General features: G+C 40.7%; 1 protein-coding gene across 1 annotated transcript in view; it reads left to right on the top strand.

Moving 5' to 3' along the window:
* Positions 1-23658, top strand: part of SYT16 (synaptotagmin 16) — a gene marked incomplete at both ends in the record, with an annotated part of 119935 nt that overhangs the window by 86166 nt on the left and 10111 nt on the right. The window contains 3 exons of the mRNA XM_082648125.1: positions 3714-3970; positions 9555-9995; positions 12879-13068. Of these exons, the coding sequence (XP_082504251.1) occupies positions 3714-3970; positions 9555-9995; positions 12879-13068 (888 nt within the window). The remainder of the gene's footprint in view (positions 1-3713; positions 3971-9554; positions 9996-12878; positions 13069-23658) is intronic.

The raw sequence follows: 23658 nt of genomic DNA, 5'->3' as shown, positions 1-23658 counted from the left end.
TTGATTTATACAAATGGCTGCTGTTCTGAGAGTTCTCACAAACACTCTAGCCCTCACCCTTCCTGGAATTACCAACAACTTTTGTCATAACTGGTGCAATTCTGAAGTTTTTGACAGATGGTGATAGAAAGGCTAAATTTTTCTCTATCGGGATGGAGGAAAATGTCCACTACATTCAATGAATTACCTGTAGATTTGGAAGAAAATCATCAGGATTTTCATAGGAATGATTAACTGTGTGCTAAATTTTAGGTTATCAAATGCCATGGAAATGTTAATGTAATTTTTATTGCATGAGTTTTTTTTCTGTGTCCTTTTTTTTTGTTCATCTTTAGATCAGTGAATTTGCATCGGCAGTAAAGAATAAGGAAAAGATTAAGCATGAACCCCAGAGAGGATCTGTTTTTTGGTGCCTATTCTCTTATCTATTTAGTTATTTTTCCCTCTACCTTAAACACAATTTTCTAAGATCAAATTTAATTGTAGACAATTGTTTCACTTAAAAAATGCATTCAAAATGTTGGACCAGTGAAATTCAAGGTCCAAACCCACGTAAAAAATCTTCATATTCCAGGCAAGTTCTCTCCTGTCTCACATATCTGATTTAGTGTTATTGTGCATTCATTGTCCCTGTATTCCTGATAATGTCAAAGAGGGTTTGAGCCAAGTGATCTGAATCAGAAGTTGTGCGTGAGGTCTTTACGCACGAAAGGTGGGCTGCAGAATAATAGCCCACTTATTGGGCTTTTTGTTTGTTTGTTTTGAGCAAAGCCTTATTTTTGCTTGTGAAATATTTAGTTCTTAGGGTGTTTCATAGAAGCTAGTCATTACCTTCCTGGTGTCATTTAAAACAGGTCAATCATCCCCAGAATCTGTGCTCACTTTTGTTTAGGATGGTGTATCAAGCAAGATTGTATCAATCAGATATGAAGGGGATTTCAGGGTGAGATATATATATATATATATATATATATATATAATATTTCAAGAGATTTATTGCAAAGAAGTGACTTATGCGATTGTAGGGGCTGTGTAGGCCACTGGAATACACAGCTCTGAAATCCACAGGACAGGCTGCTGGGAAGGATAGGCTGAAACTCTCAGGAAGGAGATGAAGCTTCAGTCCATAGATGAAATTGCTTCTCCTCCAGGGATGCCTAAGTTCTCCTCTTAAGGCCTTTCAATGGACTGATTATGTAGTATAATCCCCTCTACTGAAAGTCAGTTGCTTAAGGGCTTTAATTACACCTACAACATGCCTTCACAGTAACTCCTAAATTACTGTTGGATTGAATAATTGAGGCCTATAGCCAAGTTGACACGTAAAACTGACCATCACAGATGGTTAGCAAAAGTATTGGTATATGGGTGATGGAGGGAGGGGTCTGGGAGTAGAAAGAAAGTAATTGGATAATAGGTTTACACTCCATCAAAATGGGATATGAACTAAAAACGTTCCTCTACTAAAATAAATATGGTTGATGTGACATACTTATGCCCTGTAATTTCTAAGAAGCCAGGATACATTTCTCGACAGGCAATTACTTTTCCATATGTGTTTAAGGTGACATGACCTTCTTTAACTTAAAGCACAGGAAGACTGCTTTATGTAACAGTGAATCACCTTTCCCCTTACCCCTCCTTGCAACTTGACTTGTCCCCCAGATTTGCCTTTCTAATTCATTCCTTGCTTGTCTGTCAAGGAAAATGGTTTGTTACATTAATATAGTTCTTATGTTTTTCAGTTATGAATAGCTTTTCAAGGCTTTAATGTAGCTTTTGAAAATTCCATTATTACTGATCTAAGTATTATCACCGTAGGAGTTGAAGTCATGAGACAATTTTATGGGGGTAATTTCTTGGCAAAGTTAGATTTTGTGCTGAGATCCTGCTGGGTGCTACACACGTTGATGAATGACCCACTGTTTAATAGGACATTTTAGTGTTCGTGTGTGTGAGGAATGGATGGGCTAATTAGAGCCTGAGAGAAAATTCTGCTTTGTGTTATGGGGTTTTTGCATATGGAATACCCCTCGTTCTGTCATTTTCTGTGGCCATTTTTAAGGGCGTTTGCCAAATAACGGAAAATGTGAATGTAAAGATGTTAGGTGCCCTATGACAGAGCTTCCAAGAGGCCTGAAATGAGTTATTAAGAATAACAGGGCAGATGGGGAACATCTCGATGGCTTGCCATGGTTTGGCAAAATCCCAAATCAGGAGTCTGAAGTTGTGCCCTGAAAACCAAGTCTTCCCAAAGATGTTTTTATATGGTCTGCATAGGGTGATAACATATTTTAAAATTTGGGTGTTTATTGTAGGTGGGTCATATATTGTCTGCTAAACCACTGTCACCACCACTCGATATTGCTGCACACCTGACTGTTTCAAATATTTTTTATCTGCCTAGCATTTAAAGTTATTTGAGATTTAGTACAACCCAGTGGTAGATAAAGACTATGCAGTATACAGATGTGGCTTAGCGCCTTCAAGGACGTTATGTTTTAGCTCGGATTTTAAGACCAACTATGGGAGCAATTGCTATCATACAGTGTGTAAATAAGAGCTGAATTTACCATATATACTTTGTCATCCTCACTAATCCTGTCTATATCTCTAATTTTCTATCATCCTGGGATGGGGCCCACTGGAGAAGAGTAGAGGCCCAAGAGATACGACATCGTTGTCTACTTTCTGGATGTAGAAGCAAGTTAGGGTGAAAGCTGTTGCTTAGGGAGACCCTGTCAGTTTTTCCTTATTATCTGAGGGTAACCTGGACACTGAGGAAGAGGAAGGGGATGAAGAGAAAGAGAATAGGATGACACGAAGCCTGAGAAAGACACTGAGCCTGAAGGAGTCAGGGAAGATTCAGGAGTTGTTGGGGCTTTGGATGGACAGGAGGAAAGGACAGGAGGGAGGGCTTGAGGACCGCTGTGAACCAAAATACACAGCTAACATTTTCATGGACCTGTGAGACCACAGGGGTCTGTGAGTTGGGAGGTAGTATAGCAAATGGGATTTGCTGGGTTGGTTGAGGCCAGACAGGTCAGCAAGGCTAAAATTTATGGGAGGGCTGGTGGTTGCCAGGCAGATATTATTTCATGTGTCCACAATGACTCTCTGATGGCTTTTATCATCATTTTATAGATAAGAAAACAAAGGTTAAGGCAGTTCAAATGTTGTTCAGGTTCTTAATGCAGAGCTAGGATTTAAACTCAGATCATATGAATCCAGGTCCAGTGTTCTTTCCATGGAGTAAGTAGAGAACTTTTTGCTTGAGAGAACCACTGAAGCCTTTTGAGCAGAGGGTGATATGGCGAACGTGGAAGAGAGACGGAAGAATGGTAAAGCCAGGAAAACATATGATCTCTATAGCTGATTACTATTCTTGCTTTCTAGATTCATCCCGAAGGTCCTGTGGTCATTAGCTCCAACCAAATGCTAATGTGTTTATTTTATCCACATAATACTCATCCTTTATACTCATATTATTATAAAGCATTAAACCTTCTTGTACCCTACATAATGAACTAATGGGTTTCAATTTTATGGACCAAATTTATCTACCATATAGATGAAAGTATGTTTCTGCAGGTGTTGTTTAGTGAGTTTGTTTTTGCAGACTTGACTGGTGTAGTTGCTACTGCTCATTTTCTCTAGATAAAAAGGTGAAACATGATAATATATTTGAAAGAGTTTCCTTTTTGCAAATTTAGGTTTGGATGGAGCCAGCCAACTGACTTATTCTGAGAATCTGTCTTATGGCGAAGATGACCCCATCTCTGCCCACTCACAGTCCCCTCGTGAGGTGGGGGACACCAGGCACCATGGCACATCTCCCCAAGAGACCCGCGTGGTCCGCAGCCTCAGCCGGCAATCCACACAGGGCAGCTTGGAGATGGAGACAGCTTTTAATAACCGGAGATTTGAAGATTCCTATGCCACTGACAGCTCCTCCGTGTGGAGTCCAGAGGCAAGTTGTTTGTTTTCCATTTTTTTCTTGCTCGAGTATTGTGTGCTCTCTGGTTGGTCGTTCTCCTTCCCCTCCCCTCTCCCTTCCCCATTTTCCTTCCCCCCCGCTTCTTTCTCCCCTCCTCCATCCCTCAAGAAAAACTTTCTCCAAAAGAAGAAAGCATTGCTTTGAAGAACAAACATCTTAAGAGCCTTTAATGGAAATATATTTTTTGTTCAGATGACCAAGGCCCAGCCCTTATGTGTGCCAATAAAAGAATTATATATAAGTGGAATCTATCAAAATGGAAAAATAAAAAGAAGCATGGTGGCAGAATGAACCCAGCAGCCATCAGGCTTCTTTTTTATATATATAACGGGTTTTTAGTTCTTTAGGGAGACTGGATTATTTCCTTCGTGGTTTCAATTAAATGGAGTTTATTTTTATTTACACCAAATCTTGAGTTATGATTCTTTGCATGTGAGAATTATTCGAAAATGAAACTAAAATACAATGCCCCTGCAAATGAGATTATACAAGGTATCATGAGGAAGATCTTACAGTATGAGCGTATTTGTTAGCTCCGAACTGAATTGAAGATCTAGGCGATGGCATTAGTCTATCATGATCCTCTGGCCACTGACTTTGCTTTTTGGATAAATCTCTGATAAAAGACGCGTCGTCTAAATTTCTTTTTCAATTGAAACTTCCTCTCGAATATGCCTAAACACCCAGAAGTATGACTGGAGGTGACGATGATAGAAACAACCATTTTTGAGCAATTACTATGTGTCAGGCACCGTGATAAGAATTTACAAACATTGTTTTACCTTACAGGCACTTATGGTTATTCTTTATTAGCTAGACCCCTCTGATTATGATTCTGTGACATTAAGAGATATTAAATAGTGGTGTCTAGTACCTACTTTGAAATTAATTTTGATGAAATAAGTCACGTAACTCTATGAAACTTTTAATTTGTGCGAACAGAGGAAGGAGAAGGGTGGATGGATTTTGTTAGTATCAGTCTGACTGAGAAAAGAAACAGGACGCATCTCTTATTAGGACCTGGACTGTCATAAACACCAAATGCTCAAATGCTTCTCCAAATCAAGGAGAAGAAAAATAATCACAGATAGTTATGTTTCAAAGCCTGACTGCTAAGGCACTGGGGCATGTAGAGAGCGCCTAAGGAGATGGCACAGGTGCATGTGTGCCTGGGTGTTGTGTTACTGCTGAGGACCGGAAGTGGCCACACAGATAGGTGGCTTGTGGCTGGTTAAAAGCAAACCTTCATACAGAGACCCTCAAAGCTATCAACCTTATACGTTTTGTAAAAAAAATTGTGCTTCCCTACCAGTTTACTGCCAAGAGTCATATCACATCCCACACACTAACATTTAATGTTTAAAAATACTATTCTTTTTGGCTCTCTCGCCACAACAACAAAACGGAACTGTTTACCTGCCTATTGACAGTCTCTCCCCTTGATAACTGTACCATTAGCCTTGGAATCGCTTTCTCCAGGTAACCTCCCATTTACCTGCCTCATGGAGCTTTAGTAGAAGATTTGGTGTTGAGGGCACTAAATGTTCTCAGACTCCAAAAATACCCAGACATCTCTGTGTGCTCCATTCAACCTCCTATCTATTTTGAGACAAAAACTGTAATTTGGTGCTCCTACAGTAGAACCTCAGATGCAGCTCGGAGGCAGTTCCCGTAAATGCCTGCGTTGCAGGCTTAGCTCGCCTTTTAAGAATTGATTTATTTGCCTCTTAGCTGTATTAAGAAGCCTGTCTTCCCCTGCGTATCTGGCATCGGGAACACACTGTGGGTCTGTTTACTTTGGGCCACACAGATGACATTAACACTATCTTGCTAAAACAGAAAGCCTTTCGGTTTGATAGAAAATCTTTATATCTTCATGGGTTTTGACAATGTGACACAAGTATTCCCATCGTAAAGAAAAACCCAGGATACGAGAGCTAAAGGAATCATTTATTCTGCCTCAGAAGGGAACTGGTCATGCAGTGTGACTACCTGTTAGGCTGATGGATTTGCAAGCCCTGCTCTTCTCTGCCGGAAATGGCTGTCGACTTTTTCCTGCAGACCTAAGGCTTGGCAGGGAAGACGATGGGAGGGTGGCTGGTGATTTTGAGTGCACAGAGAGGCAGCTGTCCCACTTTTCATCTCCGCTTTCCACTGATTAACTGATTGGCCTTGAGAAGTTAATTAAAATCTGCCAAATGGGGATAAAAATGAAGAGATTTTTGCCTCGCAGGAAGGTCAGATGGATTAGTGGTATTAACAGTACCCACAAGAGGAGCGCCTTTAGTTGCCTGGTGATAGGTAGAGTGTGTTGAAATAATTAATTGCTATAAAAATATCAGCCTTCACAAATCTTGGTCTCAGATCAGCCCAGGAAGGGGCCACAAAGCCCAGTTTTCACGGACCACAGCTTGGACTGTCCCCATCCAGAGCCTGGCCATTGCCTGGAGTGGCGTCAGATTCAAATTTCGTAGGACAGTTATTTAAGACCCTTTCCCCAGGACTTCACCACAAACCTGCAGATGGAGTGAGCGCTTATCTGAACAGAGAGCCTGATAGATAAGTGGGAAGATGCTTATTAACTAGGATATTTTAACCTTGGCATTGAAGTTGATGACAAAACTAGGAACTGTTAGTTAATATCAAGAGCAGGGGCCTAAAAGGATATGAAATTCAAAGTAGTGTGTGTTTCCAGCTCCCAACTTCCAATAAGTTGGAAGTTTCCAACTTCCAGTAAGATGTGTCCATCTTATCCCCTCTTCATCTCACACACTTACTATACTTATAAATAGCTAGGGTGAAAGGTTTGTGGGGGAAGAAGGTAAACATCATGGTTCCCCGTAAAGCTTGGGACTTTGAGCATTAATACTGGTGAATCCTGGGTAATTCTGGCTGGGCATATGATACTGGGGGCAAGGAGTTAAGTTATTTAGCCATTCTAAGCCTTAGTTTCCTCTCCCATAAAATGAAGATATTGAAATACCTACCTCATTAGGTTAATATGAATGTCTAAAAAGATGTTTCTGGGGCTTCCCTGGTGGCGCAGTGGTTGAGAGTCCGCCTGCCGATGCAGGGGACACGGGTTCACGCCCTGGTCCGGGAAGATCCCACATGCCACGGAGGGGCTGGGCCCGTAAGCCATGGCCGCTGAGCCTGCGCGTCCGGAGCCTGTGCTCCGCAACGGGAGAGGCCACAACAGTGAGAAGCCCGCGTACCACAAAAAAAAAAAAAAAAAAAAAAAAAAAAGATGTTTCTTAGCTGGATTTCCCAAAAGCAGAGCCTACTTTGTTAGGACATGCAATTCCCGGCAACAAGAGTGAAGGACGAGGAGAGTGAGGCAGGGAAGGTAGAGCCGGTATGAGAATGTCTAATGGAGTTGGCTACCACTAATTGTGACTCATGGCTTGCTCTTGTGAAACCATACCCTAAGAAGCTGTATAAACTAGTCTCAGGACATCTGTCCAAGGGGAGAAAAATTTACTGCATGGGGCATTAACACCACCACCCCACCCCCCAACTCTGGACTTTATATACATGAGTGCCAAGCAGGATTCTGTAAATTTCCAAGCCTTTACATCAAAGGAGAGGCCTGTGGTGGGAGCTGAGAGTTACCTTGCAGGGGAGGGAGGCAAGACTTTGTTGCATTGTGCCAGGGAGAAGCCACTTAGAGCCCAGACAGCCTGTAGGGGAAAATGGAACAGGAGGGGAGGCCAAGAAGTTCTGAAGTGCATAAGAGTGGGCTTTTACAGTCCATAAAGGGTTTAGTGTGGTACCTGGCATAAGGGAGGGCTTAGTGGATGTTAGCTGTAACTACTTATGGTCCAGCAAGCAATATGGAGATGACCAAAGGTAGGCTAAAATAGATGGGAGTTTGAACGGAAGACTGTGACTTGGTTTTTGAGTTAGCCTAACTCCTTGGAGACTTGCTTCTAATATTATATCTACACTAGTCAGTTGTATTCAGAAGTCTCTATAGCAACCACTTTTATCACTTGAAACTAAGTACCTCTGAATAGAAACACTCACACATGAATGCATGCTCAGAGGAAAGGATGTAAAAAGCTTCCCTTATTTTGCAAGAAGCCTAAATTTTCGTGGTAGATTAATGTGAATCTTAAAAGAGAGGGCAATTATTAGATGTCTACTATGTGTCAAGTCCTTTAATTTTCACAGCAACCTTATAAAGTAGGTATCATCCCCCTTTTGCTGTTGAGGAAAACAGAAAGTGAGAAGGATTAAATAATTTGCCCAATGTCCTAAAGGTTGTAAGTGATGGACCTGGGATTCCTAAGCACGTCTCATTCCAGAGAACCATGCACTTTTTCACCTAGATCTATGGGAAAGTTTCATTGATGAACATGCATTTTTGAAGTGTATCATTATATTTTTAAAAACAAAGAGTTCTTTGAATTAGCAAAGTTGGTGTTCGGTTACATAAAGAAGAACTGCTTCTGATTTACAATAAGAATCAAACCAAAGTTTAGTTATGAGTAAGAGGCATGCCTTCAGAGGAAAAAAATCAAATTATGTTGACATTAGTAATAGTTTGTTAGAGGGTGGTTCATTATAGTAAAGTAAATGTAGTTCAGCTCAGTTTTCTCAGGGAGGTCATCGGATCTGACTGGCTGAGGTGAACTGCTGTCTAAAAGTGTATTTCATAATGAGGGGCCGTGTTTGAAAATAAGTAGTATCAGTCCAGCGATGGGAATAGATACCTATGGAGGCTGGTCTGAGCCGGGTATTTCCCCACATTTATTAAAACCTCACAACAACACTCTATCAAGCAGGTACCTTGATGCTCATTTTTCAGCTGGAGTACAGAGCAACTGGACTGTTTGGCCATGGCCAAAAAGCTAGTCAATGGTAGAGTTATGATTTCAACCCAGGTGTTCTGTCTCCAGGGTTTAAACACTTGCTATTCCAAGAGTGATTTGAGTCCAGCTGAGACAGCCTTGTGGCCTGAGAAATGCAGAATCTCAGGCCTGACCCCAGTCCTACTGAATCAGAATTCCCAGATGATTCAAGTCCACTCGGATGTTTGAGAAGCTCTGTCCTGAACATTTTCTGCCACGTAGATTGAAAATCTACTGAAGGATCACCTGTCTGTGACCCCCATTAGGATCCTTATCTGCAGGAGGTCCTGGCTCAGAGAGCACAGGCCCAGGCTGACCCGTTTCTCCTGGGCACTTGAGGAAGTTACCTTTTGGCAGGTGCATAATTGACTAGTTTTAGACTTAGTATCTCAGTTGGTTTCAATGATAGTGGTCAATTGTGTTTTTTTGAGAGGCAGTGTAGAGGAAAGCACTTTGCAAAATATAAAAGCTTGTTCATTCATTCCAAAAGCATTCATGAAGGCTTACCATGTGCCCAGTGCTGTACCCTCAAAGGATTCACAGTCCAGTGGAGAGAGAGACCAGGAAACAGACCTTTCTAATGTTTACGGATATATGGTAACAGTCCAAAAGAATGAGGTTCTGAAGAGGCACAGAGGGGCACCATCTTTCCACGATGTATTAGGCATTGTTCCATTCCTAATCTTTCCCTCTGTCTGCAACAGGAACAGGATGCAACCAATTTTCAAGTGCCATCTGGGGTCCCGGAGCCCATCTCAAAATGTGGTGGCCTGGATGTCATCTTCGAATATAGAGCTGCCAGCCAGAAGCTCACAGTGACCATCGTAAGAGCACAGGGCCTCCCAGATAAGGACCGAAGTGGCATCAACTCCTGGCAAGTGCATGTCGTGCTGCTGCCCAGTAAGAAACAGAGGGGCAGGACGAACATACAGAGAGGGCCCAACCCCGTCTTCAAGGAGAAAGTCACCTTCGCCAAGCTGGAGCCCAGAGATGTGGCTGCTTGTGCTGTCCGCTTCCGCCTGTACGCCACCCGCAAGATGACCTGGGAGAGAATGATGGGCGAGAGGCTCTTCTATCTCAGCCACCTGCACCAAGAAGGGGAAATGAAAGTGACTCTGGTTCTGGAGCCAAGAAGTAATATCATTGTGAGTATGTTAAATGGTGCCGCTAATGACGCGCTACGTTTGAGGATCTGGAATCGTCAGCCCTTGATTTAGTACATTCAGCCCGTGAATTCAAACACCTTAATTTAATTTTCCATTTGGCTCTCCTCATCCTTCTGAGACATGATCTGCATTTCACGGTACAATGGGTTTTCTTTTTTTGTGTGTGCCCATAGTCGCTGTAACCTGATGGATGTGTTCTCTGTCCATTTTAGGAAATGACAGCAGCATTGTGAAGGAGGGCACGGGGAAACTGGGAGAGGTTTTTTGGCCTTCTCGTTAGTTGATAAGTGGTCCTACCACCCATCCCCCTGCCCTGACCCCAGCATGCATCATGATGCATCTCAGAGATGATGGGACTTTCAAGGTGAGGTCCTTAACAGGTATGCCTACGTAGGCTGCATAGGAAGCCCTGAACTCCAGCCACTTCTAAGACCTTCCATTTATATGACTGGGCTTCTCCCACATGCCCCGTCCTCTGTGTCCCTCAGATTGCAAAATAATACAGCACAGCTTTTATGTCTACAAGATGGGTAACCCTCTCTCCCCATGGGTTATATGTCATCCAGTGTGAGGATCTCCTTTTAAAAATCACATGAAAGATCGGGTAACTATCTTGGGCTCTTGGACAAATAAGTCATCCATTCCAAAATGTTTGCTGAGTACCAATTATATGTCAGGTGCCGTATAGGCAGAGGGGATGCAGGAAAGAACAAAACAGGTGATGCCCTCATGGAGCATACAGTGTGGTGGAGGAGGGTGACAAAAGACAAACTGGGGTAGGTAAAGAGAGAGAGGCAGAGGCTGCTGCTGCTTTAGAAGGTCAGAGAAAGTATCTTTCAGGTGGTGATACGAGAGAACTCAAGGAATCGAGGGAGCCAGACTGGGTGCCATGTGGAGGACGGGGATTCCAGACAGAGGGGCTGGCATATGCAGACATCAGGAGGTGGGAAAGAGCTTGACTTGTCTGAGGAAGGGGAAAGGAGCCAGAAAGGCCAGAGTGCGCTGATGGGAGATCCAGCCACTTACATTTTTAATAGATGTCTCAAAATTCATATCTCCAGACTCGAAATCCTGATTTTTGCCTCACTAAATCTATTTTACCTGCAGTCTTTCCATCTTGGTTAAAGGCAATCTCGTGCATTTAATTGCTCAGGTCAAAAATCTTAAAAGTCACTTGTGACTTCTCTCCTTTGCACCTGAAATCCTACTGGCTCTATCTTGAAAATCTAAGCAGAGCTTGACTCTCGGCTGGATTACTGAAATGGCCTCCTAGTCATCTCCCTGCTTCCGCCGTTGCCCTCTATAGACTATTCCCAACACTGGGGCCAGAAAGAGCCTTTTAAAACATAAGCCAGATCATGTCTCATCTCTGTTCAAATCCCTCTTTTTCCTTAAGCTCTGAGTAGAGTGTTTCTGAAATCCTGGGAGACAGAAGCCACAGGAGGTCAGAGGAATCCTGCACCATAAAGCATAAGGATAGGTATTATTACACCCCTGTTTCTCTGTGCCGGCCCTGGGCCCTGTGCTGGAGGCACAGAGTTGAGTGGGGGAAATGAGCCAGTGTGAAAGAACCTTGAAGGTAAAAATTCCCCCATTCACCAGTTATTTGTTGAGCATGATTATAAGCTACACACTGGGCCATGCCCTGTGGACTGGGGGATTTATAAGGTTGAGAATTTGATGCGAGAGGCAAGCTGTGCAGTGACAGGTGCCACAGTGGACACTTCTGCACAAGCCCAGGGGAGGGGGTGGCCCTCACCCCAAACTAGGCAAATATTTCATTGTTGGGTTATCATCATCCAGACAGCAGGGGCTATAAGGCATCTATCAAAACCACCTAGCCCTGTAGTTTACAAATTGTGTTCCATGAAAGCCTCCATGGGCTCTACAGGGATGTCCATGGCTTGGTAAACAGGGTAGTTTCCTAAGATATGAAGAATATTTAATTTCTTTCAATGCATGTATTTATTGGGGTTCCTGATAAGAAGTTTTAGGAAATGATTGCAGATGTTGAGAAGAAAGGTTGGAGCAGTTGTGGGACCGGGAGGCTGGCTTGCCTGCCCCTCAGGCTCCACTCCCACTCATGCTCCTTGAGTGAGAGTCAACGTCCTGATCTACTTTGCTTTCCTCCTCCCAATGTGTCTGGTGCATAGAGGTGGGTGCTTTAGGGAAGGACATGCATGAATACATGACACAAAGTGTGGAGTCCCCTGGTACCTGCAAGGTCTCTAAGATGCATGGTCCGTGTGCCAGCTTCCTCACTAAACAGTTGTAAAAGTGTTCACGTTCAATATAATTCATCTCCTTAGGAAGAAAAAATGTAGCATCTGCCATATTCCTGACAACCCGAAAAAGCAGAACCAGGGGCCAAATGTCCTATGGGTTGGTAGACGGCCAGTGGTCATTTCTTTTCTGGTGAAGACAAAATGCCTCCTGTATTGCTACATTCCTCAAGAGGCTGCAGAGAACAGAAGCAGAGCTCATGCCTGGAGTGGACGGGTTCCATATGGGTCTAATATAGACTCATTGAAATTTAGGTCTGTATTAAGTGTCCTGTTAGCTCTCCATGTATCTTCCAGGGTTTGATTTACACTAGTAATAACATCTTCGTCCGTTTTGTCTTTAGAGAGGAAAGAGTGAATGGAGACAGTTCTTGAAACAAATATGTCTGCTAATAATGCAGGGGATCCCATCCAAAACTGCGTTCCCCAGGCCCTATTATCATTCACACCGAGTGCGCCATTAGTAATCTTTGGCAGCAGTGGAGACTGGGCCACAATTTCACCAAACATAATATCGGCTTTCTGTAAGGGAGAGGAGCGCAGTGGGGCCAATGGATCCTTTGTTGTTCTTCTCCTCCAGAGTGGAGAGTCTCCGCTCAGCCCATCTGCAGTTTCTCACAGTGACAGTGCTTCATCCACGCAGTCGCTGTCACATGGAGGGGCGCCAGAGCTGCTGGTGGGGCTATCATACAATGCCACAACGGGGCGATTATCCGTGGAGATGATCAAAGGCAGCCATTTCCGAAACCTCGCGGTTAACAGAGTGCCTGGTAAGTTCATGCCTGTACCCCCAGCTCTGGTCTTCCCAGAGACAGGAAGAAGGCTGTGTCTGCCTTCATCTCAATTCTCTAACTTTTACAATAAAAATGATCTTGGTGTGACTTAGACACGTTTTTACCAAGTGATACCTCTGGATTTTTCAAATGCCTTTCTGTTTAATTAGATTGAAGCCTCCTTCAATATCTGGATGCATCTTGATACAAAATAGGCTGGCTTCTACGTGTAGATCGTTAAAGGGGAAAAAGAATGATGTCTTTTCAGCAACATAACATATATGAACAATTCAAATCTGCTAATAGGTCCCAGGTCCTCAAATACGTTTAAAGAGACAGAGCTCAGTCTTTGGAGCCAGGCAGTTTTGGGATCTAATTCCAGCTCTACTCATTCACCTGCTAGCTTTGCTCTGATCCTATACAATTTACCTCTCTTTTCTGAATCTCAGCAGACTCATCTGGAACAAAGGAATATTAATAGTACCTTTCTCATGGGTGGTTTTGGGTTTAAATAAAATGATTTATGTAGAACATTCAGTGCCTGACACATAGTGAGCGTTCAAGAAATGTGAGTGGTTATGTGGTTGATGGTGGAGGAGGTGGAACAGGAAGATGTGGGGCAATCCAGGCCTGACTCACCAGGGCAGCTTCTGAGATCACACCTGGAAAGAGCAGCTCAAGACATACTCGCACAGCTGCCGTCAAGGGCTCAGGAAGCCAGAATAAAGATGCTGTGGCTGCTGCCGCCAAATTGCCTCTCAATACCCAAGAAGCTGGAGATTGAACCTTGGAATAATGCTGCTAAAAAAATCAGCTCATCTTTAATGATCTTGCTTATCAGCAAAAACAGCTTAAGAAAGGGTGGGAAGATGGTTTCTGCCTCACTTCTGCCTTCTGGCTCTCATGCAACCATATCTAATTTGAGGAATCTAATTTATATCTAGAATTCTAGCTGCAAGAGAGTCTGGAAAATGCTGTTGAAATTCCGGCCTTTTGAGTCCGAGAAGGTAAAATAGAAGTGGGTAGAGTGGAGCATAAGTGAGGGTGTCCACCCCAGGCAGCCAAAACTTGCTGAACTAAGGACGAAGTCAGCCTTGATAGGCTGCAAGAGGCAATGGACTCCGGCCTCACATGTCAGCATCCCATGAAGAGCCAGCTGAGCTGGTAGAAAAAGGTCAGCTCCTACAACCAAATCTGGGCTCTCACTCCTTTTAGTCTTTAACTGTGCTGCCGCCCACAATGTCTCTGTTCAATAGTATCTTGTTACTCAGTCTGTGTTAAAGGCATTAGAGCAAGTTAATAAGGAAAGCCCAGCACTCTGGAGAACAGAAGAGACCAGAGGCATAGGCCATATTCTGTATCGACTCTCAGAACCAGGTAAGAGCTATTTAAAATCCATAATAGGTGTTGATTATTAATTGCATGGCTAGACTCTTTTTTCCAGATACAGCTTTTTTTTTTTTTTTTTTTTTTTTTTCAAAAAAAAAAAGCTCTGGATTTACTGCTTTCCCTGCAGAGCCTTTTCTGATCTCTTTCCCTGTCTTCCTGAGATTTGGTGAGATCTGAAAATTTTTCAGGGAAGAACATGGTGCAGCTGCAGAGAATGATGCGGAGGTGGATCACACAATCATGGCCTATTCCAGTCCGTGCTGGGAAGCTTTAATTTGCATGCTGGGTCATCCCAGGCAATACAGGGGAGAAGGACAGCATGGTGGCTAAGAAAGCATCAACTGGAGTGTGCCAATCTAAGGTCTTTGTCACTTACTAGGTGTGAGTTACTAAACTTTTTCGACTCTCAGTTTCCTCATCTGTAAAATGGGATCATAATAATATATACTTTCTAGGTAGGGATACTACATATAAAGCTGTGATGTTGAGAATGGTGCTCGTGAAACTTCATGCATTTCTATATAAAAGAAAATATGCCATAGAGGAAACTCTTATAACAAATATTTAAAACTGAGTAGGAAAAAAGGCAAGTCCTCATTTTGAAACTGATTTCCAGAAGTTTAAGTCAGTTTGGCATTTACATGATTTTTCATAGAATAGTGCTACAGTTTAACTGACAAATGTAACTGACATGCTGTATCTTTGTGACCAAAGTAATAGAAGACAGTGTTGCTGTGATGCTATTAATTAAAGCAGAAACCCAATAGTGAAGACAAAAGTTTTTTGTTTACATAGAATGCTGGTACTTGAGGAAAAGCCAGTTTAATTAGGAGGGGTTGAGAAAGTAGAAGGTTCTTTTGTGGAGATTCTGAAAGGGACCTCTTGGTACTTTCAAGGGCTTGAGATGTTGACGACATTGGTCCTTCATTATGTCTCACTTCCTTACACCACTAACAGGACTTTGGCAGTCATCAGGCAAGCTTAGGATACAATTTTAGTTCCCATATGGAACAGAATAAGAGAGAGAGAGGATGAGGGAACAATAGTTTTATGACGTAACTGAGCATTGTTGGAAGAAAGAGGGTGTGAAGGGGAGAGGATGCAAGCTGGAAGATGAATAGGCCTGGAGTGGGGAGTGGAGGAGGGAGGCGGCGAAGTGCACTCATCTCCCTGGTAAAGGTGGAAGGAGGGCAGGCTTAGCCTCAGAGCCCTGTGTCAGAGTGCACCCCAAGGGAGCTGCCTGCCAGGGGAAAGTCAGCAGTAGAAACGTGTGTGAGGGTCACAAATCCTGTGCTTGAGACCCTCATCTCAGAGGCGGTGACCTCTGCAGAAAGGGGACATCAATCCTGCCTTGCAGGCTGGCTATGATAATGTGAAGAATGGTTCTTAGGGAAGCCCAAAGGAAAAGAGGTTGAGCCTGTGGAGTGGGGACTTCTCCTCTCTAGAATATTGAAGGTGCTAAATCTTGATGGAAAGAGACAAAGGCTGGGATTTAGAAGAGAGAATCTTTTGCATCAAAATATATCATGAACCAAAAGATAACTGTGAACTTGCCAACTTGATCCAGCTAGATGACTATTCTGGTATTTTAAACTTTTCTTTCTAAGCAAGATAGAGGAGAGGTGGACAAATAATAGATGGAGTTCCTCTTCTCTTTTAGGGTCTTAGAAGAAATAAACCAATGAGATGTAAGCTCCCCTCCCAAGATTTTTGAGGCAAATCCTTAGGGGAGAAGGCTCGGTGAAAGGCAGGTTTTGCTCCAATGTGCAGGAGCTGGTGGGAACATTCCTAGAGATGAGTCTCTACCACACCTTGCCCCGCCCCCACCCCGCTCCCCACCCCAGAATGGTTAAAACTTAAAAGACAGATTCCCTCAAGTATTGGTGAGGCTGTGGAGAATACATTCTTAGTGATTGTGTAAAATGGAATAACAGCTTTGTGAAGAGGCTTGGTAGTTTCTTATATAGGTAAACATGCACTGAAAATCCAGCAGTTTCATTCTTAGGCATTTACCCATAAGTTTAAAAAAAAAAAACAGGAACAAGAATGTTTGTAGCAGCTTTACTCATAGTATGGAAAAATTGCAAAGAGCCCTTATGTCCTCATGAATGAATAAACAAATTAAGATATATTTCCATAGTGGAATACTATTCAGCAATATAAAAGGAACGAAATTAACTGAGGCATTCAACAACATGGAGGAATCTCAAAATCACACTGAGTACCTACTGTATGATTCCATTTATATGAGGTTCTAAAACAGGCAAAACTTACTTACATATAGTGAAGAAAAGCAGAAGAGGAGTGGTTGCTTCAGGATTGGTATTGGCATCAAGATGGACTGGGCATGAACATGAGGGAATATTCTGGGGTGATGGACATATTCTACATTTTGATAGGGGTGTGGGTTAAATGGATGTTTGCATTTGTTAAAACTTACTGAATTGTACTAGGCTTTGTGCATTTCACTGCATGTAAATTTTACCTTATAATAGAAAAGAGCCGTAAATTATTGAACTCTAGTTAATGAAACACATGCTGAAACGTTTAGGGGTAAAGAACAATGATGGCTACAGCTGTGATGGATTGATGGATAGATAGATGCATAGATATGTGAAAAAGCAAACGCTGTTAGCTCAGGCTACCATAACAGAAATACCATAGGTTGGATGGCTTAGACAACAGAAATTTACTTCTCACAGTTCTGGAGGCTGGGAAGTTCAAGATCAAGGTATCAGGTGATTTGGTTCCTGATGAGAACCCTCTTCCTGGTTTGTAGACAGACATCTTCTTGCTGTATCTTCACATGGCGGAGACAGAAAACATCTTTCTCATGTCTGTTCTTATAAGGGCACTAATCCCATTCATTAGGGTGGAGCCCTCATGACCTAATTATCTCCCAAAGATCCCACATTCAAATAGCATCACATCGGGGATTAGGGCTTCAACATATGAATTTTGGGAGGATACATACATTCAGTCCATAGCATAAATGGAGAAAAATATAACAATTGAAGAATCTAGGTGATGGGTATATGGGTATCCACTGTATAATTATTTTGAATTTTCAGCATATTTGAAAATTTGTTATAAAATAATGTGCATGAAAATCTGGTCTGGTCTGGAATAGTTCAGCTGGGCCAGGTAGATAAAAATAAAACAAGAGTCTAGCCATTGATAGGGGCTACGGTGGTGGGCATTACATTTTTTTTTTTTAATTATGATGACATCTCAAGTTTCGACCTTATTCCTTTGACTCAGTTTTGGATGGAATAGACAGGGTACCAAGCAAATGAACCTGCAGGCATCTCCTGTAGCATCCTCCATAAACCACATCCATCCCAAGACAAAGTATGTGGTTGGGCATTTCTTTATTTCTAACTTTAACCTTTTCTCTATTCATCAGACAGATAGATAGAAAGGTAGGCAGGTTTTTATACCTCCCTCCCTCCCTCCCTTTCTTCCTTCCTTCATTCCTTTCATTCTGGTGAAAATGCCCGTATTATAAAAATTTAAATATGTATATATATATTTCAAATCCTAGGTGGGCTAGGGAAGATAAAATAGGCTATTTGAAAATTACTGAAACTATTCCATAGAACCTATTCAGAAACAATATATAAGCAAGTTAACAAAATGAACTAATCTTAGCTCAGGTCAGGTAACAGTGTGCCAAGAACCATTCCAGGCACTTTCAAGGTAAAATCTCACTTAGTACATGGGGTCAGTGTTATCATTTTTGCTGTTAAGATGGTACAGGCTAGTCTACAAATCCGATGGCAAGAGATAGTTTCCACATCTGTACATGGCAGATGGTCCAGGTGAAAAAGCCTCTTATTGTGCCTTCTAGACATCTGAAATCCTGATAGACTTTCTTTTTTTTCATTTATTTCTGATCTTTATGATTTATTTTTTATTTTTTTATTATTTTTAATTTTCTTAATTTTTAACATCTTTATTAGAGTATAATTGCTTTACAATGGTGTGTCAGTTTCTGCTTTATAACAAAGTGAATCAGTTATACATATACATATGTCCCCATATCTCTTCCCTCTTGCATCTCCCTCCCTCCCACCCTCCCTATCCCACCCCTCTAGGTGCTCACAAAGCACTGAGCTGATCTCCCTGTGCTATGTGGCTGCTTCCCACTAGCTATCTGTTTTACATTTGGTAGTATATGTATGTCTATGCCACTCTCTCACTTTGTCCCAGCTTACCCTTCCCCCTCCCCATATCCTCAAATCCATTCTCTAGTAGGTCTGCATCTTTATTCCCGTCTTGCCCCTAGCTTCTTATGACCATTTTCTTTTTCTTTTTTTTCCTTTTTTAGATTCCATATATATGTGTTAGCATACGGTATTTGTTTTTCTCTTTCTGACTTACTTCACTCTGTATGACAGTCTCTAGGTCCATCCAACTCACTACAAATAACTCAGTTTAGTTCCTTTTTATGGCTGAGTAATATTCCATTGCTGATACACATTTACAGAAGCTTTTGAAAAAGTTACCATTGAGAATTAGAAATATTTGGTTATCTTCTGAATTTGGCTTCATGGGAAAGCAATTCACTAACAATTTAGCAGCTCTGTTCTGTTCTTTTCCTGGGCTTGCCACCCAGTTACTGCATGGCCTCGACATTTGATTTAACCTCTCTGAATTTAATTTCTTTCCCTATTAAATAAGGTTAACTAGATAATATTACTGATACAAGTCTACGTTTTTAAAAAAAGTATTAGCTGTTCTGTTGGCAGGTTTTCTTTCTCCGTCCTTCTACAATGCATTACTGCACTGTGTATATATACACCCATATAATGGTCCTTGTCGAAAACTATCATTAAGATGTCCCCTCCAGTTAAAAACAACAAGTTCCCCAGCCTCTCAGCATGTGCATGATTAGCCACATGTGATAATTACATCCCAAATGATAATACTTACAGCAGCAGCACATTAACCTTGTTAGGTACTCACAATAGCAGAGACTAGAGGAAGGAAAAACAAAAAAGCAAATCAAGCTGGCTCGTGTTTAGTGTGAAGAACAAGTGGGATGCAGGGGGTACACTCTACAGATGGAAGGCAGGGGAAAAATGGACTACATGGAAATGAACAGATATAGGACATACCACCTTCTTTTAAAGCTAAGTATAGCGAGTACTTACTAATAGCCATTATGTGCTTAGAATTAGGGCCAATTCATATGAAGATTTGTATGTGGCAATAACTTATTGATTGCATATGGGATATTCCTATACTTACATCATCTCATTTAATTCTCACAACAATATCAAAGTTAGAAAATCTGAAAAGCAACAGGGGAGAAAATACAGTTACCATGGTATGTGAGTTATATCTCAATAAAGCTGCTTTTTTTTAAAAAAAAAACAGCTTTCTGCAGAAGAATGACAGTCAGACTAAGGACAGGCTTATTAACAGCAACGATAGAAAGCTGAGGACAAGGGGGGGAATATCATCAAAGAGAAAAAAGTACTCTCAACTTACTATTCTTTTCGAGTGAAGGAAGAATAAAGATCTTTTTCACAAAGTTTGAAAGGGTTTATCAGTGGAAGAGCTACTAACTGATGTTATTTCAGGGAGAAAGAAATCAAACTTAGAAGGAAGTAGTGAAGTGCAAGAAAGGAAAATGAACAACAAGAACAAAAAGATCAACATGTAGGTAAAGGTAAGCATGTATAAACTGCATAAAGCAGAAACAGCAATAGTAGGAAACATGCCTAATGTTGGGACTACAACAACAATGTGGAAATGAAATTCCGGGCAGGAATAACATGAAGGATACGAAGGGGAGATGGGAATCAAAGAATTCTAAGGTACTTATGTTGCTTAAAAAGAGGGTAGATGTATTGATTCATTTTAGACATTAAGTCAAGTGTACATGTTAAAATTTCCAACTTTCAAACCAGTAGGGAGGCTAAATTAGAATAAAGAAAATTCAGTTAATCCAATAGAAAGCAGAAAGAGATATTTAAAAGCCTAGAAAATGCAGAATAGATAGCACAAACCAAAACAATAAAAATAAATCAAAATATATCAGTGATCATAATAAATGTAAAGGGACTAAGACTGCTATGTAAAAGGTAGTTATAACATTAGATTAATATTTCTCTTCCTCCCAATTTCTCCCTGTCCCCCTCCTCACATCCTCTCACATATACTGCAGTTTATATTGCGCCCACATAGCCTCACAATGTATAAGAAAAAGAAATACTAATTACCAACAAATTGGGTTTAGTTCAGGAATGCAAGAATGACTTAATATTAGGAAAATCTACTGCAGTTCACATACCAATTGATTTATGAGAAAACCTGATCATGTCAATAGTTGCAAAAGAAGCTCTTGATAAAATGCACTATCCATTATTGATAAAAATAACTCAAAGCAGAGGAATAATAGAAGGTGTATTCGTATAGACTAGGCTATGATGCAACGACAAATTCTGCAGAGTTCGTGGCTTAACAGCAAAGGTTTATTTCTCCCTTGCATCACAGTCCAAAGTAAAGCAGATGCCTTTCCTCTAAGCTGTGACTAAGGCATACAGGTTCTTTCCATTTAATGAGGTGATAATATTATATTCAAAATGTGACCTGCTTCGTTGTCATGGAAGGGGAAGAGACGGGGGAGTGGTTGCCTATAGCTGTGATTGGAGGTGATATTTACCACTTCTCATATTCTATTATTCAGACCTCAGTCACATGGCTCAGTCAACTAAAATCTGGTGTGAAGCCTACATCCTTAATTTGATACTTAACCTGAGTGACTATCACATTATTCCCCTAACAAGGTTTACTGGGCCTTTGTTGTTTGAAGCCTTTTAAAATCCGTCTCTTACTGTTTGGAGGTCTGGAAGCAAGGAACTTTTCCAACCACAGAAAGGTCTGAATTTCAGGATTCTCTTTTTCCTTGCACATTGGTCAGTTCTTTCCCAAGCTTACTTTTCACCCTCACCCCCCAAATAAAGCTAGTAGTACAAATACACACTTCTAACGTTCTGTTTTTCAGTCTGTTTCCTTAGTTCTATAAACATTAGGCATATGCTCTTCCTTCCATGTTATAGCAGATGGTGGTTTTACTATCACATAATATGGATTATGGATCTCCATTGTTCTAGCCTCTGATATTAGTTTCTTCATCACCTGGCACCCAACTTCTAGGCCAGTGGTCATTCTTGTGTTTTTATTTTGGTAGCATTCCAGTTCAGATTACCAGTTACTATATCAGTCAGATTTTGTCAGGAAAATACAAAATAGGTATTTTGAGTCAGAAGTTGTTTCTTACAGGTTTTAAGCATGGGAAGGCTTGTGATAAATGTCAAGAAAGCTCTCCAGGAAATCCAGAAGTATAGGTATCACAGGAAAGATGCCAGTACGGTCTGAGCTGTGTACATATGAAAGGGATGATTCTCATAAGGATGTTTGAACACCATGGGGAAAACCCTAATTTGCCATCTGCTTGCTAATGCCTGTACACATGCCTGCAACTGGGACTAGAGGGCTGTGGAAACGCTTTCCTTCTACTTTCCAGTCTCATACAAGTTGCTTTCATTAGTGGACTCTAACTGGGATCTTACTGCAAGAGATTCAGGGGAATGTAATTTTATGTTTCATAAGGGAAAGAGCTTAGAAAGGTAGAAATGGTATTAAATATCAACAACTAGTTTGTGTTACGGAAGGGAACTTGCTTAACCTTGATAGTGGGTGTTTTAAGAAAATAGACACTAGCCATCATTCTTAATCCTGAAATCACCTTAAAGTCAAGAATGAAGTAAGGGTTCCCACTAGCATCACTCTCACTCAGCATTAGACTGGAAACTCAAGGCAATTCAGTAGAATAAGAAAAAGAAATAAAAATTAAAGCTTGAGAGGAGGAAACAAAACTGCCATTATTTGTAGAAAATATGATTGTCTACATTAAAAATACAAAAAAACCTACAATTTTAAACTAATAACATTTTTTAAAATACAAACTTGTTTTCTAATACGTCAAGGACAGTTAGAAAGTGGAGTTTTAACACATGGATATTTACAAAAGTAACAGTACCTATGGTACGAAAGGATAACATTAATAAAAGATGAGTAAGAAAATTATTTTTAAAATCACAACACTGTTTGAAAGACACAAAAGAAAACTAAATAGATAAACCATGTTCATTGTTTAGAATAATCTATATTGTGAAAATAACAGCTTTCCCCAAATTAATCTATATACCCAGTATGATCCCAATCAAAATCCCCACAGATTTATTTTAGTGTATTTTTTTTTTCTTTTTAAAAAAAGAGTTTGACAAACTGATTCTCAAATTCATATGCAAGAGCCAATTAAATGAAGCAAGAGCTTAAAATAACTAAAATAGCTTTTAAAAAGATGATAGAAGGATTCTACTGAGCAGATCAAACTATATTCTAAAATGATAAATATTATCAAGTTAGGGAAAGGACACTAAAGCTGGACACGATATCTGATCGACATTATATTACAAATCAGCTGGGAGATAATGGGCTATTAAATGAATAATGCTTCCCATATAGGAAAAAATAATTAGATCCCTACTTTATACCACACACAAAGATCAGTTTAAGGTGGATTAAAGATCAGATGTGGAAAACAAACTCTTAAGACTCATAGGAGAAATGTGGAAGACTGTTGGGTTTGGGTAGGATTTCTTAAACAATTTTTTAAAATATGTCAACTGAAAAAGAAAACATTGATAAATATGACTCCACAAAAATTTAAAGCATTTATACTACAGAAGTTACTACACAGAGGAAAAGGATAAGTTACAGGCAGGGAGAAGATATTAGCAATAAAAATAACAAAATTTTGTCTCTAGAATTTGTAAAGAGCCAGTAATCTACTCCTAGGTATGTATTAGAGAAATTCTCAAATATTGGTACAATGTAAAATATAGAAAAATGTTCACTGAAATCTTTTCACTTTTTGGTTATTATAAGCAATTAAAATGTCCATTAATTAAGATTATGAATAAATTGTGGTTTATTAATATACTGGAACATTATATGGCACTTGAATCACAGGTGTATATATAATATAGGTAATATAAAAAATTTAATGCTGAATGCAAAAAAGGCAAGTTTTGGGAGGACATACAGTAAAACATTAAATACTTTTTAAATGTGCAGAATACTGTTAAGTGTATTTTGGATATCTTTATTTATAGCTATTTA

The sequence above is a fragment of the Grampus griseus genome (genome assembly GCF_964374135.1).
Source record: "Grampus griseus genome assembly, chromosome: 2".
Taxonomy (NCBI): domain Eukaryota; kingdom Metazoa; phylum Chordata; class Mammalia; order Artiodactyla; family Delphinidae; genus Grampus; species Grampus griseus.
The sequence above is the reverse complement of the archived record's forward strand: the minus strand, read 5'-3'. Positions and strand labels throughout refer to the sequence as shown.